Source organism: Camarhynchus parvulus, chromosome 19 (assembly GCF_901933205.1).
Source record: "Camarhynchus parvulus chromosome 19, STF_HiC, whole genome shotgun sequence".
NCBI lineage: Eukaryota > Metazoa > Chordata > Aves > Passeriformes > Thraupidae > Camarhynchus > Camarhynchus parvulus.
In genome coordinates this window covers 914,829-933,508 of record NC_044589.1, presented here as the reverse complement: position 1 = coordinate 933,508, position 18,680 = coordinate 914,829, and the positions used below count along the sequence as shown (strand labels likewise).

At 51.7% G+C, this 18,680-nt stretch overlaps 2 protein-coding genes across 2 annotated transcripts; one reads left to right on the top strand and one right to left on the bottom strand.

The window, feature by feature from the left end:
- Positions 1 to 1,676: 1,676 nt before the first annotated feature.
- LOC115911760 (fibrinogen-like protein 1-like protein) lies at positions 1,677 to 12,388 on the bottom strand. Its single transcript, XM_030962956.1, has 4 exons — positions 12,361 to 12,388; positions 6,372 to 6,515; positions 4,017 to 4,079; positions 1,677 to 2,305 (listed from the first exon to the last, which is right to left on the bottom strand). The coding sequence occupies exons 1-4, from the start codon at positions 12,386 to 12,388 to the stop codon at positions 1,677 to 1,679; spliced, it is 864 nt and encodes a 287-aa protein (XP_030818816.1).
- Positions 12,389 to 13,328: 940 nt separating this feature from the next.
- Positions 13,329 to 17,057, top strand: LOC115911759 (fibrinogen-like protein 1-like protein). Its single transcript, XM_030962954.1, has 3 exons — positions 13,329 to 13,332; positions 14,366 to 14,485; positions 16,417 to 17,057. Exons 1-3 carry the CDS (start codon positions 13,329 to 13,331, stop codon positions 17,055 to 17,057), a joined length of 765 nt encoding a protein of 254 aa, XP_030818814.1.
- The last annotated feature ends 1,623 nt before the right edge of the window (positions 17,058 to 18,680 follow it).

The following is an 18,680-nucleotide window of genomic DNA, read 5'->3' as shown; positions in this document are numbered from 1 at the left end:
CGGAGCGCGGAGCGATCCCGCACCCGCACCGCAGCGATCCCGCACCGCTCCCGCACCGCACCGCTCCTGTACCGCAGCGATCCCGCACCGCTCCCGCACCGCACCGCTCCTGTACCGCAGCGATCCCGCACCGATCCCGCACCGCACCGCTCCTGTACCGCACCGCTCCCGCACCGCCCCGGCCGGGGACACGGGCGCTGCTCTCGCTCCGCGCACCCTGCACCCGCTGCGCGCAACCCGAACCCTCTGTGAGCGCCCTGCTCCCCGCTGCGCGGATCCTGCACTCCGCTCTGGGCAACTGGCACCCACCGTGGATAACCTGCACCCCGCTCTGGGCAACCTTTTCCCCCCTGTGAGCAACCTGCTCCCTCCCGGCTGTGCACACCCAGTGCCCGTTCTGGGCAGCCTGCACCCGCTGCGCACACCCTGCTCCCCACTCTGTGCACCCTGCACCCTCAGTGCACACCCTGTGCTCCCCGCTGTGCACCCGCAGCCCTCTGGGCACGTCCCGGACACCGAGTCCCTCCTGCCACCACTGCGGTTTCACTCCTCGCGCCCTGGGACAGCCTGGTGCCCTGTTAGCCACTGGCTCAGGAGAGGTGGGAGCTGTGGGACACCCTGTCACCGGATCACCCCGTCACCGGGACACTCTGTCACCGGGACACCCTGACGTCGGGGCACCCTGTCCCTGGGGCACCCTGTCACTGGGGCACCCTGTCACTGGGGCATCCTCTCATGGCATGTCTGTGCAGCCCTTTTGTCCCCTAAGGGAGGCTGCCCCACTGGGACCAGGAATTGCTGCCACAGGGTCACTAAATGTCTGCAGGGATTCCAAAACCTAGAAGAGAAATTCCAGGACCCCTCTAACAGCCGTGTCTCCTTGCTCTACCAGCTTCTGATCCCAGCACAGGAGAGCTGCTCTTCCAGCCAACACAAATCCATCCTGGAGCTGCTCTGTGGATCCCCTCCCCATGCTGTGCAGATCACAGGGCCTTTATCACAGTGTAGCTGGGTTTAATTTTCTTATATCCATGAGAAACACTCAAGGCTTTCTCACTCCAGGCTGAGTAACCTGGTTTAGTGGAAAGTGTCCCTACACATGGCAGGGGGTTTGGAATGAGATGGGTTTTAAGGTCCTTTCCAGCCCAAACCAGGCTGTGATTCTATGATAAGCCTCAGGATTCCAGTCCTGGCTCCTGACATGGGATTTCTTGGGTCTCGGGGGAGAAGATCAGAGGTACAGAACAGATGTCATTACTGAAGAATGAGCTCAAGCAAGCATGTTTATTGGATGCCTTATCAAATACTGCAGACAGGCTCAGAGTACATGGAAATTTGGGCATTGCTTTCTGTGAGTTCTGGAGACAGCAGGGAAATTCTGATGTAACTCCAGGGCTGTGTGTTTTCCTCCTGCAGGGAAGGTACATGTGGAATCCACAAATTTCATCAGTGTTGTTTTAATTCTTGATTATGACCATAACAACAAGGAATCATTGGCAAGCACAGGGAATGGAGCTGAGCAGAGGGGAGTCTGCAATTGGAGAGGGGGACTGTAAAGTGGCATTTCATTAAAGCCCTGCTACCCTTGTGCTCCTCGCTCTGCTCCAGAGAGGCTCACACTCTTTGGCCGTGCAGAGCCTTTGCAGAGTGTCCACTGTGGACAGGAGGAGGAAGCACTAACAATAAGAAGCTGGTTTAATGAGGATAAGAGAGGATTTGCAGTTCCCCTTGCACAGGTTGCCCCATGTCAGGCCCCCCTTGTAATTCAGCCGCACGGAGTAACAGGACGAGTACCACCACCCTCCCTCGTAGCTGTAGGCACAGTTCTTACTGTAAGTGTCCTGGTCCTGGTCCTTTGTGGAGAATTTCATGTTGTCGTGCATGTTGTTGGGATTGTCTGAGGTCATGGCATCCCCGGCTGTGCCGTTGTAGGAGCCCAGCCTGAGGCGGTAGCCGTGCTCCTCGTCCTCCACGCTGAACAGGTTGTAGTCTGCGAAGCTGAGGTTGTCTGCAGAGTCCTGGATGACAAACCTGACCTGGTAGACCTTCTGCTTGGCAATCTGGTGGATGTACTCGGTGCCCAGCCAGTACTCGGTGCGCACGTTCCCGAAGCCGAACTTGTAGGTGCTCCAGGCCTCGGCCCAGGTGACAGGGGTGTCCCTCTGGTTCCTCTGGATGACGGTCCAGCCCCCGTGGGTCACGTTCATCTCGCAGTACACCACCAGGTGGTGCAGCCCTTTGGGCTGGATGATGTACACGCCGCTGTGGCTCCCCCGGGGGATCTCACTGCAGTCCTTGGGCCACCCTGAGGCTGGAAACAAGGGCTGGTTATTAAATCCCCCTGAAAGTGGGGCGTTTCTTTAGTGTCTTCATCCTTTTGCACACACACTTCACTAGTGTGTGAATGCAGCCCACTAGGCTGCATTCCTGCCATGTGCTCACAGGGGTAAACCAAAATCTTGCACCATCAGTGATTTGATAAACTCTTACATGATCAATGTAAGACTTTATCAAATCAGGGCGTCCTTGGTGTGGGAGTAATGTGCTCTGACTCCAGTGATTCAGAAGGCTGAGCAATGGATTTATGAAGCTATATTATATTACACTATACTATGTTATTATATAAAATAATATTATATTATTTTATATATATTATATACTAATTATTATATCATAATACAATACAATAATTAATATAATATAATATAATATAATATAATATAATATAATATAATATAATATAATATAATATAATATAATATAATATAATATAATATAATATAATATAATATAATATAATATAATATTACTATATTATATTATTACTATACTATTATGTTATACTATACTATAGTCTGTACTACACTATACTATACTAAAGAAAAACCCATGACCCTTTCAGTTATGACACAGCTTTGATCCAATGGGTCAATCAGTCCAAACAACCATCAGCAAAGTCCAATGAACAAATCCCTTTGAGTAAACAATCTCCATAACACATCCCACACGTGCCAAACAACAGGAGCAGCAAGTAGAGAAAAGGATTGTGTTAATTCCCTGCTCTCTCTGAGCTTTCTCACTGCCTTTCCCAGAAAAAATCCTGGGAGAGAGAATTGTGTCTCTCTCTGTTCAAAGGGTATGTGAATATTGCAACAGTTGAGCTTCACATTTTCCTAAGACAGGATTCAAACTGATGGGGACACACTGTGAAAATGTCTGGTGAGACCAAGCCAGGATCTTTGTCACCCAGGGTCCCCCATCCAGGCTGGGCTGAGCCTCAGTGATCTGCCTGTGTGATTTGCCTGTGTCGTGCAGATGATGCATCACCACAGATAAATGCAAATCTGGGGAACAAAGTCGCTTGCTGGCACAGCACAGAGGTTTAGTGCTTTGCCCCAGAGAGAGGGTGGCCCTGACATCCATATCTCTACCAATTAAATCAGCCCTTGGGACGTCAACAGGGCAAAGCCATTGTTGTTCTCTGGCCTTACCCAAGTAGCTCTTTGGAGGCTTCCTGACTTGTTGGATTTGACTATGGCCTTTCCACGCCCCAGAGTGTCTGCACCTCATACAACAAACAGCTGAATGTACCTACACACTGCTGGGAAGGAATTTGCTCCACTTCCAGTGCCTCTGTCACCAGCTGTCCCCACCCAGGCAGGACCTATCTTTGGCCTTAGGGGCTAATGTTGATCCAGCCAGCTCAGTAATTCTGTCACATCCAACTGTGTAGTGAAAATAGGGAAGTGACTAATCATCACTTCCCAGTAATGAAGCATCACTTTCCAGTTTGGACCTTTATGTGGAAAATTCCCCATGCAAAAACCCCTCACCAAGTACTGAGCCCAGGACACAGCTGGCAGCAGAGTCCCCTGAGGTTGTAGCTGTGGCACCTCTGCAGCCCATCAGAAAATCAACATATTCCTGGCAGTGCAGGTGTAAGGCATGGGAGAGCTGTCTGAGAGCCCTTGGTGAGCCCAGTGATGGTGGAACCCCCAGGAGATGCAGAGACTCACCATGGCTCACTGGTGGGTGGTGCGCGATGTCCCTGGCCTGCCGGACGTGTCCATCACCATCATCTGAAGTAGCACAGGAGACAGGAGTGAGTGTGGAGGTGTTTGAGGGTCCCCAGGACGAGGGAGGAGATGGGAATCTTCACTCCATGTTTCAGAAGGCTGATTTATTATTTTAGTATATATATTATATGAAAATTATATACTAAAACTATACTAAGGAAAGGAGAAAGGAGAAAGCTAGAAAAGAATGAATAATAAAATCTTGTGACTGTTCACAGCCTCGAAACAGCTGGACCTGTGATTGGTCATCAAGTAAAAACAATTCACATGAGACCAGTCAAAGATGCCCCTGTTGGTAAACCATCTCCAGACCACATTCCACAGCCATCAGATAGTTATTGTTTACATTTCATTTCCAAGGCTTCTCAGCTTCTCAGGAGAAAAATTCTGGCAAAAGTATTTTTCAGAAAATATGTCAGTGACAGAGTGAGTGTGGGGAGTAGGCATGTCAAAACCCTGCTAGGAGAGCTCAATCTTCTCCAGATTATATTTTTCTGTTACTGGTCTTAATTCCAGAGGAACTCACCAATTTCAGCTATCAGCAAGTTGGTAATTTGGGGGAATTTACATGGTGTTAGAGTCAGGCTGATGCTTTTTTGGTGGAAAGGATTTGGGGATACTGTGCAGGGGAAAACCCCTAATGGTGGTGGCAGCACTGGGAAGATGGGTGTCAGAGTGCAGCAGCAGCAGCTGGGATTTGGGAAGAGGAGGGATTAAAGAGGGGGGGAAGAAATGTGAGAGCAGACAGAGGAAAACTGGCTCAGGTGCCAGGAGCTGGGAGAGGAGTCTGCTCAAAAGGGAATTTGAAGGATGTTGCTGGAAGAGAGGATGGTTTAGAATGAGTTAATGCAATTCCTTTGCAAGGACATCTCTGTATCCACTGATGGCTGTAAAACAGAAGGATCAGTCACAGATTTATGGAATCACAAAAGCCATTCCTGTCCCCTCTCTACAACAATTCACCCTGCAGCTGCTCAGGTGACATCCTCAAATACCTGCTCCCTGCTTCCAGTCTCAGCTGGCACTGTCTCGCCTCCTCCCTTGTGCAGGGTTTTGACTTGATCCCCTTGCACTCTGCATAAGCCCATTCTTGACACATAAGCCCATTCTGCCTGCCAGACTTCTTTCTCAATTTTGATATTGACTCTCTTTTTGACTCCCTTTGACTTTCTTTCCAACCTGAGCCTGTGTGGAGTGGGAAACACTCATGTGACATGGCCCGGAGGAGCTTCCTACCACGGCATTTACTTTTCCTACAGGCACATGGAGCTGTTCACTGCTGTTTGTGTTGTAAGGCAGTCTGCCTCTGTTCCCTTCTGCCTTCATACCCATCCCTTTGTCTCTTCTGGTTTGCATTCATGCTCCTGATGTTTTCAGACGACACCACAGTGCTGTGGGTGAGAGATCACAAAACCATGGAATATCCCAGGTTGGAAGGAAACCACAAGGGTCATCTACTCCGACTCCCTGCACGAGACAACCCCAAAATCACACCATGTTCCTGAGAGCATTGTGGAGCCCAGAGCACACATTCTTTCTCTACTCAGACTTGCAGTTCTTGCTGAACTCTTGTTCAGGCTCAGTGCTCCCTGTGCTGGCAGTTTCGTGACAGGTGACCTGAAACCAAACACTTGGACCTTGAGCTCCTCTGCCAAGCACATTTCCTCTTCCCTTGGAAGGGAATCAGCTCTTTCTGTCGTGCCACATCCCACCCACAGCCCCTGTGTTTTCCCTGAGCATTTCCTCAAGGCCTCCTCACTGCTCCTGGTACCTGTAGGTTACTCTGTGCCATCACCTGGCTGATTGCCCTGGGCCAGTGCCACTGCCCAAACTCTTTGTGTTAACTTCATTTATTTCCTCTTTGTATTAACTTCATTTATTTCCTCTTTGTATTGAGGTCTCCCTTGAATTCAGTTCTCCACTGATGATTCCCAGAGATGGGAGCTGTTCTCCCTGTCCTCAAAACACACTGGGACCATACTGGGACCATCTTTAATCCTTCTTCTCCAAGGAACAGCACATGGCCCACAAGACTCTGGGCTTGGTCTTGCTGCCAATTTGTCCCTTCTCTGTCCCTTATGGACAGAATAACTTCATGCCATGCGGGAGATGAGACAGGCAGCAGGCAGAGGGGGACCCTAAGGTTACTCTTGTTTCAGTAGGACACTCTCAGAGCAGTATTTAGTCCTTCCTTGGTGTGACAGAGGCGTGGGCAGGCTGGTGAGGATGTAGGCTCTGTAGGATCTGACTGATCAGGACCTTGTTAGCCTGTCCCTGTTGCAGGGCCATACTTACCAAGCTGGGAGGACTCTGGGGGAGCATTCATAATGTCATCCATCGTGCCATTGAGGAGGTACAAGTTCCTTATGTCAACATCAGGAAAAGATGCTGCCAGGGCCAGCAGGCAGGTCAAAAGCAGGAGACAAAGGCCCTGGGTAGCTGAAATGGGAAGAGATTGGAAGCAAGAGATCAGAACTCTTCTATTGGAAAGCCACTAACCCCACTCAGAGTAAAATAGGAAAATAAAACTCTGTGTAGAGCTCCCTCAGAGCCCTGAGCCCCATGTTGATGAGTTAATTTAGATGAGATCTCCTGTACACATTAGCAGGAGTCATTAGTGGTGGCACCTGCTGTAGTGGTATTTGAGACCAAAGAAGTGCCAAAACCTTGTCCAAACCCAAAGTGCCCATGATCAGAAATCCCTATAAAACTCAAGATTCAGGTCTAGATATAACAAACAGAGGAACACAGAGGGAGGAATCCCCTTTCTGCCCAGCTCCCATCATGCTCCCATGACACAGAATTCACACAATTCACAGAATTCACAGAATTCACAGAATGACCAGGTTGGAAGAGACCTCCAAGATCATTGAGTCCAACCCAGCCCCAGCACCTCAACCAAACCCTGGCCCCCAGTGCCACATCCAGGCTTTGTTAAACACACCCAGGGATGGGGACTCCACCACCTCCCTGGGCAGCCATTCCAGCACTTTATCACTCTTTCTGTAAAAAACTTTTTCCTAACATCCAACCTGTATTTCTCTTGGTGCAGCTTGAGGCTGTGTGCTCTGGTTCTGTCAGTGCTGCTGGAGAAAGAGCCCAGCCCCAGCTGAGCACAGGCACCTTTCAGGAGCTGCAGAGAGTGATCAGGTCACCCCTGAGTCTCCTTTTCTCCAGGCTGAGCACCCCCAGCTCCCTCAGGGGTTCCTCACAGGGTTTGTGTTCCCAGCCCCTCTCCAGCCTTGTTGCCTCCTCTGGATGTGCTCCAGCCCCTCAAGGTCCTTCCCAAGCTGAGGGGCCAGAACTGGACACAGCACTCCAGGTGTGCCCTCAGCAGTGGTCTGAGCTGGGACTGCCCTGGGGCTGTGGGCAGCAAGAGCCTGGGCTGGGAACAAGCCCCAGGCAGGGCTGTGTGTGTGCAAGCAGCATGGCAAAGGAAGGCAGCACAGCCCTCCAGGATTAGAGTGGGTCTGGGTAAATGATGCCCTTTCTGTGGTTGTGTTGGTTGCTTCAAGGTTTCCATATGAGGACAGCTGGTCTGGTCTGCTGTGGTTCAGAGCGCTGGGAAAAACCAGTACAGTTTTGGCAGTATTCAAGCTAAGTAAAATAACAGAAAGTTTGTCCTGATTCCTAAGGAGTGGGACACTGTGGAGCTGCCTGCCCATGGGGAATTCTGTTCCTGATGAGACACTCACAGCTCACCTGGCAGATTACCACTGTGAACCCCTCACTGTGCAAAACCAAGCAGAGCCAACTCCTATTGCATTTCCCAGGGGTACCTGGGTTTGGCACCATTCTCTGGGATGCCTGAGAAGGAAAATGATCATGGATGGCAGCCTGGAACCACTGTGTGGAATCACAGCCACCCTAGAGACAAACACCCCATTCTGGGAATGCTCAGTTGTCCCAACCTATCGTGCTGGTTACAGCTTTACAGCAAGTCCTTTAATCACACTTCACTCCAACTGATTCCCTTCTCAGCTCCTACATAACATTTTGGGTGTTGATATATTTGTGTTTAGGGACATGTTTAAAGATATTTTTCCTTGAGGCCCCCCAGGGAAGAAATGCTCCCCCCACTGCCAGCCCTTCTCCTGGTCCTGAAAAGTCTGCATAGGAAGGAGATGCAAAGGAGGATCAGCCTCTTGTGGGTGCTGTGCTGGGGACAGCAATGTGCCATTGAGCATCTGACCTCCAGATCTGGATACCTGTTCAATATCACACATTCAGCAGGAAAATCTAAAAAATCCCTTTTCTATTCTAGAGTATTTCACACTTTCTTTGGAGAACTGAAAATTGCAAAGAATGGTAAATACAAAACTTGTAAAATGTTCTGTGTGGTGCTCTGGTACAACCTGGATATAGCAGAGCATGCAGGCTCAGCCCAGGGCAGAGCAGGCACAGACAGGGACTCAGCACCAGGATATCCAGGGTGTGGGGAGGACAGACCCCACAGCAAAGTGCTGGGATACCCTGTGAGCTGCAGCCACACACAGAGGTGCCATCCCATCCCATCCCATCCCATCCCATCCCATCCCATCCCATCCCATCCCATCCCATCCCATCCCATCCCACCCTACACTCACCCATGCTGTCTCTGTGGGGACCTGTGGAGCACAGAGCTGGCTGGTTTTGGCCTGGCTGGAGGGGTGTCCAGCCTGAAAGTTATAGGGTTGGGCAGGTGAGGGGGTGGAGGCATGAGACCCAAACCTCAGCACTTGTCCTCTGCTTGGCAGCAGGACCAGTGGCTTAGGGCTTATTTGCTCTCCACCATCAAGTGATCAGTCCTCAGGCAATGAAGTCACACAGGTGAAGAGCTTTCTCCAGAGGCAAAGCAAATAATTTGGTGCCAAAAAGCAAATGCTTTAAAATGGCCACAGTTCAGTGTGCAGTGTTCCCCCAGGGAATGACGTTCTTGGGGCATCTCCACAGAGCTCAACTGGTGAGCAAACACCCAGGTGACTTTCACCTCCTGGATGGAAATCAAACATCAGGCGTAAATCACTCTCTTCAGAGCTGACATTGAGCTCAGCAGCCCCTGGGAACCCCACAGACCCTTCAGGGAAGAGGTACTCCAGTGTTCCTGGGAAACTGAGCCCTGAACTTCACAAAGTTCCACTCCAGTGCCTCCTGACACCCCTGCCCTGCCACTGCCACGCTGCCCCTTGTGCAACACCCTCTGTGCCCCCCTGGCACCATGGTGGCCCTTGCAGCAATCTCAGGGGAGCTCTGGGCATCGTGAAGTGCCACTGATGTAAAACGGTCTCACTTGGAGCCCCTCTCTGCTCTAGGAGCACTCACACCATGGATGTGTACAGAAAATGCCAGACCCCCCTTTTCCCTGGGATGGAAAATGCCAGACCTTGCTTTCAAATCTTTCTGGCTGCTGGGCTGTGGGAGCCCTCCTGAGTGAGAACACTGCAGGCATCCATGCCAGGGAAAAGGGGGGTCTGGCATTTTCTGTACACATCCATGGTGTGAGTGCTCCTAGAGCAGAGAGGGGCTCCAAGTGAGACCATTTTACAAACCCTTCCAGGATTCTGTGTTTCTCTGAATGAGAAATCTTTCTTCAAAGACCATCTTGTTCCATCCCCCTGCCATGGGCAGGGACACGTTCCACTAGACCATGCTGCTCCAAGCCCTGTCCAGCCTGGCCTTGGTCAATGTTTGGTTCTGGAACAGCCACAGCTCTGTTTGTTGCTGCATTCCAGGCTGCATCTGGAAAAATGCAGCCAGGAGGGTGAGAGAAGGGATAATTCACCTCCACAGGTGAGACAGCAGCTGCAGGGCTGTGTGGGGTCCCTGTGCAGAGCAGCAGCTTCAGCTCCACAAGGATCCAGCTAAGAACACCAGTGTAGGAGCATCGGGGGTAGGATGGTGGGGATGGATGGAGAGCAGAGATCTCTGCAGCCAGGTCAGGAACTTGGGGTTCATTGCAAAGGGCCTGGGGCAGGGCCCTGCTGGGAGCTGCCAGCCACAGCTCAGAGCAGGCTGAGAGAAGAGAGGGGCAGAGAGGATAAGAGGGTGAGAGAGTAAAGGAGTAAAAGGGTAAGAACTAAGAGGGCGAGGTTCCCATTACAATACAATAAATCTTCTTCTGTGCTGAATATTCTCATTCTCACTAACCAATCTAGTACAAGATACAAATCCTACAGCATTTACATACAGCCCGTAAGAATCATTACATTACCACACTGTGTTACATTTTAAACCCTAAAAACTCCTCTTTGGGCCCCTTCTGCCAAGCTGTAGGGTCTGCTCTGACCCTTGGGCCTGTCTGCAGGCAGAGGGTGTTGTTCCATCAAAAGGGGGTCACCTTCAGCTGGCCATGCCATTGTTTTCCAGTTGTTCAGTAACTGAGGGATCTCAAAGCTTGCTTTCATTTCAATCTCACTTACAGTTTCCATATTCTCAAAATCTTTTGCCAGGCAATCATATTTGTAAAGCTTTCCTGTTTCATCTTCCCCAACACACCAGGACAGCTGGGGCAGGAGCGCAGATGCTGAGAACGATGGGTTTGTCCAGCCTGGAGAAGAGAGGGCTGGGATGGGATCTTGGGGCTGCCCAGAGCTGCCTGGTGGAAGGGTGAGGAGCAGGTGAGTCAGGCTCCTCAGGGCACTGTGTCCTGCTTTGGACCCCCCCCATGCAAGAAACAGACTGGAGCAAGTCCGGAGGCCACCGGAGGCTGCCAGGCTGGAGCCCTGGAGCTCAGGACACATCAGGAGAATTGGAGAGAACTGGGCTTGCTCCACCTGGGGAAGAGCAGGCTCAGAAGGGATCCCATTGCTGACAGCAACCATCTCATGGGAGCCCACAAAGAACTTATGGGAGCACACAAAGAACATGGAGATTTTTCAAGGAGGTCCATGATGGTGGGATGAGAAGCAATGGATCTGAGTTGGAACATGGAAATTCAAGTTAGAAACAGAGCTTTGCTTCAACATGAACTTGATCAAATACTGGGACAGGTGCCCAGAGAGAGGTGTGGGATTTGTCTTCTTAGAGGTGTTCAAGACTTGACAAGGACTTGCTTGAGCGTGGTTTGGACCACATGGCCTCCAGAAGTGCCTCCCAACCTAAACTGTTCCATCACTCTGTGATTCTGTGATTCTCCTTGGAGGTGCACAGGGAATCATAAGAGCCAACAGACACAAAGGGAAGGAAGGGAAATTAGGTTTTAAAAAATCATCCTGAGTGTGTTCAAATACAAAAAAAAAAAAAGGAAGAGAAGTTATGTGAGCTCCATTCCCTGACATTCACAACTCAGGTGTGATCCTAAACAGCCCATTCAAGTTTCAGTGTTTTGGCACTGAGGCCAAACCCAGAGATCCTCCTGATTTTGGATACCCCGTGTCTCCAGGTCTCTGCAGACCCCCTCCCCAGCCCTCACATCTCAGTGCTGGGCCCCCCACAGCCAGCCCAGCTGGGGGATTTGCCCTTTCAGGGTTAGGAGCTGTTGTGGCCCTCGAGGCTGTGGCCTGTCCCACCCTGGGCCTTCCCCAGGCCTGTGAGGTTTAAACTCAGTTTAAACTCAGCCCCAGAGCTCCAGTCCTCATCTGAGCCACACTGGGAGCACAAAGGGGGACTCCAGTCCCTTCTCTGTCCACTTTTTCTGGATGGATCTCAGACTTTGTGGATGGTTTATTTCCTGGATGGACTGCTCCCATCTCTGCCATAGCACATTTCCAGCCCTGCCCTCTGCCCTGTGTCCCTTGATCCAGGATCCTGGATCCAGCTGTGTTTGCCTCACATGAAGCCCACACTCAGCCCTTTCCACTGTGCTTGGGCCTGCCAGGACAGACATCTCCTCATATCTCATCTCATCTCATCTCATCTCATCTCATCTCATCTCATCTCATCTCAATCTCAATCTCAATCTCAATCTCATCATCATCTCCTCCTCCTCTCCTCCTTGGCTCCCAGCCTCTCACCAGGCTAGCAGAGGTTCAAGGGAACCCTTGGAATGAATCATGGATGCATTAAGTTGGTTGGAAAAGACCTCTGTGATCAGTAAATCCACCTGTCAACCCAGCATCACTGTGTTCCCCAACAAACCACATCCTCAAGTGTCACATCACGTGTTTTTTGAATGCTTCCAGGGATGGTGACTCTACCACTGTCCTGGGCAGCCTGTTCCTTTGACAACCTTCTCCATGAAGAAATTTTACCAAATATCTAATCTAAAACTCCCCTGGTGCAACTTGAGGAGTTGACTATTGACTACAACTTGACTATTTTCTCTTGTCCTGTCAAATCCAGGAATCCCTTACCAGGGATCCATTACCTTGGAGAGATCTGGATACCCTGTCCATCGAGGCCTGCAAGTGGCACTGCTTGATTCCCACAGCATGGAAAGTTTGGTGGGAGCCTCAGCTTGACCCTGGATAGTTCTGAAGAGCAGGTGTCAAGCTGTGCCACGAAAAAAATCTGATCAGAAACCAACACAGAAGAAGAAGGTAGAAAGGCCACATCTTTATCTTAAATTTGACTTGAAAAGGTTATGGAGCTTCCTGGATCCTCTGGCAGGAAGAACTGTCCTCCCAAAGGATTTGCCCAGAGAGCATTTTGATCCAGAACACAGAGAAACTCCTGGTCAACATTTCTGGGGCTGAAGGTGGATCTGTAGGGACTCACCAGCCCAAAGGCAGGGATTGGAGACCCACAGACCCCTGTTTGTTACCTGGAGCCCTGGCTCAGAGCATGCAGACTGGGGTGCCAGGGCACACTGCAGCTCTGGCTGCAGGACACTGGCTCCAGCCCAGAGACTGATCCTAAAACCTGCCAGTGGAGAGTTAGTGAGGGGGCACCTCTCTTGAGGACCTGTCCTCAGCTTTCCAAGGTCGTGCTAGGGACTGGTCACACAGACCTCTCCTGCTTTGCTGGTTTCTGTATATCCTCAAAAAGCTGGGTCTCTCCACTTCACTTTGATCACAGCTCTCTGGATTTGGCTCCAAGTGTGCAATTCACATGTAGTGTTTATGCAGGGACAGTCAATAACTGAAACTCCTCAGCATGGAGGGGGTTATTCTGCACTCTCTGGCTGGAAGCACACGTGTCCCTCCCTCAGCTGTGCCGTCATGGGATCTGGAAACTGCTCCAGCCACAATCAGCAAGTGCCTCCTTGTGCCTCTAGAAATGATGAGTGTGAGCACACGTGGGTGTGTGCAGTGCCTATAAAGGCAGCGTGGACAGCTCTGATGGGAGGGTGCTCCATCGGCTCCTGCTCTGCGCGGCTGTGCTGGCTGTGTCGTGATGGGTGAGTTTCCTGCTCAGCTACACCTCACTCCAGTGTGGTGCTGGGCTCAAATGAGACCTCACGGGGTGAGTATGCAGAGAATGATGAGCAGGACAGCAGCTGTGAGTTTCCCTGGGAGCAGGAGGGCTGCCAGAGCAAAGCACCAAACAACACACACGCTTGGTGCCAGCCCAGGCTCCCTGTGCCATGTGTTCCAACATCCTGCCAAGGGAGGTTAATGTGGAGACCTGAGCTTCACCTTGGTCCTTTCCCTGCTTGACCAGTGCATGTGGCATGTGTGGCTGCTCAGGGACCCTGCCCCAGGCATGGTGGCATCTCCCCAGGAGCTGAGTGAGTGCAGGGAGCAGGGGGTGCTGCTGGTCAGCACGCAGGCTTTGAGTTTCTACATTTCCTCCTGTGTGCTCAGGAGCAGTGCAGTAGGAGCTGTGGTGATGTGTGGGAATCCACAAAATCAGAGGGTTTTGGGAAAGCTGCAAAAGGCAGGCCCCAGAAGCAGTAGAACTGTGATTGGAGCTAAGCAGCAGCCATGAGATTGGTCAGCAGAAAAATTATTTAAACTGTAGAAAAGCAAGGACAAATAGAACAATGGTCTGTGTATTAACGCTTGTCTAGAATAAGTGTCTAAGCTACAGAAAAGTTTATCTAGCAAGATATTAGGAAGGTTGAAGCTTAATAATGGAGCTCTGTGCATTGTGTTTTAAGGCTCACAAGCAGGTATTGTATTCGAAATAAGCAAGCATTGTTTAACCAAAGGTTTATAAACGTGTGTTTATAGTGATTAGATAGAACTACTGTCAATGTGCTTTTGCTTTGTGTGATTAGTCAAAAAACTCATAAAGTAAGTTGTAACATTAAATTCTTGGTCTGCTGCCTGGGATGTGAGCTGCTGGCAGCTTCCCATTGTCATAACCATGTAATGAGACTGATGCTGGAAAATCAAACAGCTCAAGGCACGTTCCACAGCAGCCCCTTCTTGTTTGTGATTCGTACATAACCCCCTGCCAGTGTCAGTGATGGGCACTTTCCTCCCCAGGGCTCCAGGCTGGGACACCCTGGCTGCACCGGGACCTTGTGCTGCTGCCCCTCCTGGGGGCAATGCTGCTGCTCTGTGCCAGCGCCGGCCCCGCCGCGCCCACGGCCGGCCCCCGGAGCGGTGAGTAGGGGATAGGGGGGCACAGGGGGGCACAGAGGGGCACAGAGGGGCAGGGCAGGACACTCAGGGCTGCTCTGTGCCAGGGAAGGGGAGCAAACACCCAAAGGGATGCACAGCACAGGAGCTCCTCACACACACAACCCCTGGGCCAGGGCTTGCACAGCCTGGCTCCTGCCACGTCACCTTCACCCCCTTGGTGGGTCCACGCTGAAACCAACGGGGTTTTGCCAGAATACCACAGCTTGGAAGGATTGCTGTGCCAAAACACCTCAGCTTGGAAGGATTGCTGTGCCAAAACATCACAGCTTGGAAGGATTGCTGTGCCATGTTTGTGAGGCTAAGTTCTAGGAGAGATCCTCCTAGTTATTTGTTTAGCTCTTGTTGGATTAGGAACATCCTCTTCCTCCCTTCAAGGGAGGATTACAGTACCTGCAAGAGCCCAGAGTTTCATGGGTTGAACTGGAATTACCCGCAGCAAATTGTCTCCCATCAGACACAAACCAGGAAAAACAAATTAGATGGCAAATTAGTTTATAATTTATATGATTAGAGATCATATAAATTATAACAAGCTGGGGGAGGAGACCTCTGTAAGACCAAGGTAGAACTAAGCCTTCTTATCCAATGCCAAGAGCCCCGGGGAAAACATAAATTTTCATTACATATCCTCATGCAGTGGAGCATTTGGATACTTCTGGTCCCTGCAAGAGCTGCAGCTCAGTATGCCAAGGGTATATGGGCCAGACATACTTTGAGGACATGATTGGCAATCCTTGACATTTTTTCACCCTTCTTTCCTTGGCAAGAGGCTCCAAATGAAACAGCAAATCATGAGAAATAGGTTCCAGATCTCTTACAGAGGCTGAAGGTTCTTACAGAACCTTCAGGTTCCCTGAGGATGAGCCAGTGGAAAAGCCACAGACAGAACCACTCCTTTTTATCCTGAGTCCTCACCCATCTTCAGAAGCTCCTTGTTGTCCTGATAGACTCATGGCCTATTGGAATAATACCAATATAGATGGATGGGATGTGCCTGAGCTTGTCTGGCCTTGGTGCTGAACCAAACAGCAGCAACTGTGGTGTTTCACCCAGAGACACTTTTGGCTGGCTGGTGTGTGGTGTTTCACCCAGAGACACTTTTGGCTGGCTGGTGTGTGGTGTTTCACCCCACAGACACTTTGGGCTCTATGGGTGTGTGGTGTTTCACCCACAGACACTTTTGGCTGGCTGGTGCAGCTGGGCACTGCAGACACAAGATTGGGGTGGTGTTTTTTTTTTATAATAAAAAATTTTTTTTTTTTTGTTTTTTATCCCCACACACACAAATATTTTTTTCTGGGTTCTTCAACTAGGCACTGCAACAAGTCCAGGCCTGCAGGAGCCCTGGTGGTGCTGGGTTGGAGCTTCCCCCAATACAGGGGCTGCTCCTCAGGTTTCCCTGTGTGGAGAAGCTTAAAGGCAATGGTGAAGGAAAGGAGTCGGTTCTGATGGAGGGTTTGGATCCAGAGCTTCATTCCTGGCCCACAGGCCTCTGAATGCAGCACCAGCTCCAACAAAACTCCTGAGCCCGTGGCTGCTGCTCCTTTGAACCCCGGGGGAGAGGGGCAGGGAAGGGGCAGGGAGCCACCAAGCAGGGACAGGAGGGGAGGGACAAAGGACAAAGGACACCTGGATGGCCAATGCCCCCCAGGGGTAGAGGGCATCCTTTGGATCTGCCAATACCAGGCCCTGGAATGCCAGGACTGACAGACGGTGTGGAGGGGGAAGGGAGAGGACACCTGGGGCCAGTGCCCCCAGGGGTAGAGGGCTTTGTTGCCAATACCGCCCTGGGGAATTGGGGGGGACTGACAACGGAGGTTCCGAGGCAAACCCTGAAATCACAACACAACAACAGATCTTCTCTCTCCCCCCACCTGTGTTTGCTGCTGCAGCCTCAGGGTTCCCCCCGGACTGCAGCCGCCTCCGCAAGGGCAGCCCCAGCGGGGTGTACGTGATCCAGCCTGCCCGGTCCCCCCCGCGCGTGGTCTGGTGCGACATGGACACCGAGGGCAAGGGCTGGACCGTGGTGCAGAGAAACTCCCACGACACTGAGCTCACGTGGAAGCAATCCTGGACCACCTACAAGTACGGCTTTGGGAACGTGCACAGCGATTACTGGCTGGGCACCGAGTACCTGCACCTGCTGACGCAGCAGGGCACATACAAGGTGCGCTTCGTGGTGCGGGACAAAGCCAACGTCACCCACTACGCCGAGTACGACATCTTCAGAGTGGAGAACGAGGCCAGCGGGTACCCCCTGAGGCTGGGCAGGCACTCTGGAGATGGGGATGACTACCTGACCCTCTACCACCCCAAGAAGGGGGGCATTCATGACAACATGAAGTTCAGCACAGTCGACAAGGACCAGGACCAGTACAGCGGGAACTGCGCCAAGAGCTACGGGGGGTGGTGGTACAACAGGTGCCAGAACGTCCTGCTCAATGCCAAAAACTACATTGTTTGGCCAGGATTCTGTGATAAAGGTGACTGTGCATCCTCCCTCATCCTGGTCAAACCCACAGATGTGTGTTGACCATGCCCAGCCCCCCGGGAGCGTGGGGGTGCCACCATCCCCAGCTCAGTGCCCCATTCCCATGCCAGTACCAGCGCACATCCTGCTCTGCCCACAGCTCCTGTTCCCTCACCAGCCAAAACACAGCAGCTCTGGGGCTCAGGAGCCATCACCCGGAGCGCTGGGCATGCGGGCAGCTTTGTCCAGTGCCATGATGCTGGCTGGCACTGGGGCACAGGCACTGGTTTGGGGTGGGTGCACCCGCTCCCATCCTGGGGAGGGGGACATGGTGCCAGCTCCCTTCCCCTGCAGTCGGTGACCCCTGCTTTGCCCAGGCCCTGCTCCCTCCCTGAGCCCTGCACACCCCACAGCTCTGCTATCCATGGTGGGAGGAATCAGCTGCAATAAACCCTGGAGCCAGACTGTGCTGCCTCATGTCTGCCTGCACACAGCTGTGGGGGGATCACTCTGTCTACTCTTCAGGGTGGCAGACTTGGGGGAAAGTAAGTGTCTTAAGCAATATTCCTTTCAATGGCTTGTTCCAGCCTGGACTGTGGCTGTAAGGCTACAATTAGCCAACAGGGCCAGCAAAGCCCTGCTCATGCACAACACTCACTCACAGTTTGCCTCTGTTCATGGCTGGGTGGTTGCTCTGTCCTGGTAAAGAGAAGAAACCACCACAGCCTGGAGTGTGGAGAGGGCAGTGGACTCCCTGAGGGTGTGAGTGATGTGGGTCAGTCAGTTCCATCATTCCCTGCTGCAGACAGGGAATGTGTCTATGAAGTTCCCTTGTGATGCAGGGAATTTTGAACTTGGGGCCTGAAAGAACCCACAGCTCCTCTCCTCCTTCTGTGGAAGGAAAGCTGAGCTCAAGGAAGGTTCTCTCCTCCCTCTGTGGAAGGAAAGCTGAGCTCAAGGAAGGTTCTCTCCTCCCTTTGTGGAAGGAAACTGAGTTCAAGGAAGGTTTGTGGCTCGGAATGCTGAACACCATTGGACTCTGGAGCCAAGCTCTGTGACCAAGGTCCCGGAGCTTTGGCAGTGCATTGTTCCTGAGGAGCTGTCGAGTTCCCAAGGAACATTCTTTGGCAGCCTTGGAGGCACCTGCAGGTGGGCAGCACTGCTTTGTGGGAAGATGGAGAGAGATATGAGGGTGCAGCTGGCTGAGAAAGGCTTCCCAGCTGGAGCTGAGCTGAGAGCAGCACTTCTGGACTAAGAGATGTGGCTGCTGGCTTAAAAAGGCATTGGTGCTCCAGCCTGGATGCACAACCTAACAGAGGGGAGAGGCTGGACAAAGGCTTGGGGCTCCTGGTAAACAACATTCCAGCCAGCTGGCAGCCCTGAGTGATGCTGAGCTGCATTCCTGGGTCTCTGCTGGAAAGAGAATAGTTGCACCCAATGATCCCTGTGGGTCCCTTCCAACTCAGAACATTCTGTGAATCTATGAGTGCAGCCAGTGAGACACCTGCTCTGTTCAGCACTGCCAGACAGCAGTGCAGCAGCCAAACATCCTCCCTCTGCTCAGCATCACACCACAGGTACCGGGTCCACTGCCCAGCTGTCCAGTGCACAAGGTTATCACAAGGTTATCACCACACCAGAGCACTTTCACACAGACCCAAGCTGATGCAGAATCTTGAAATTCTG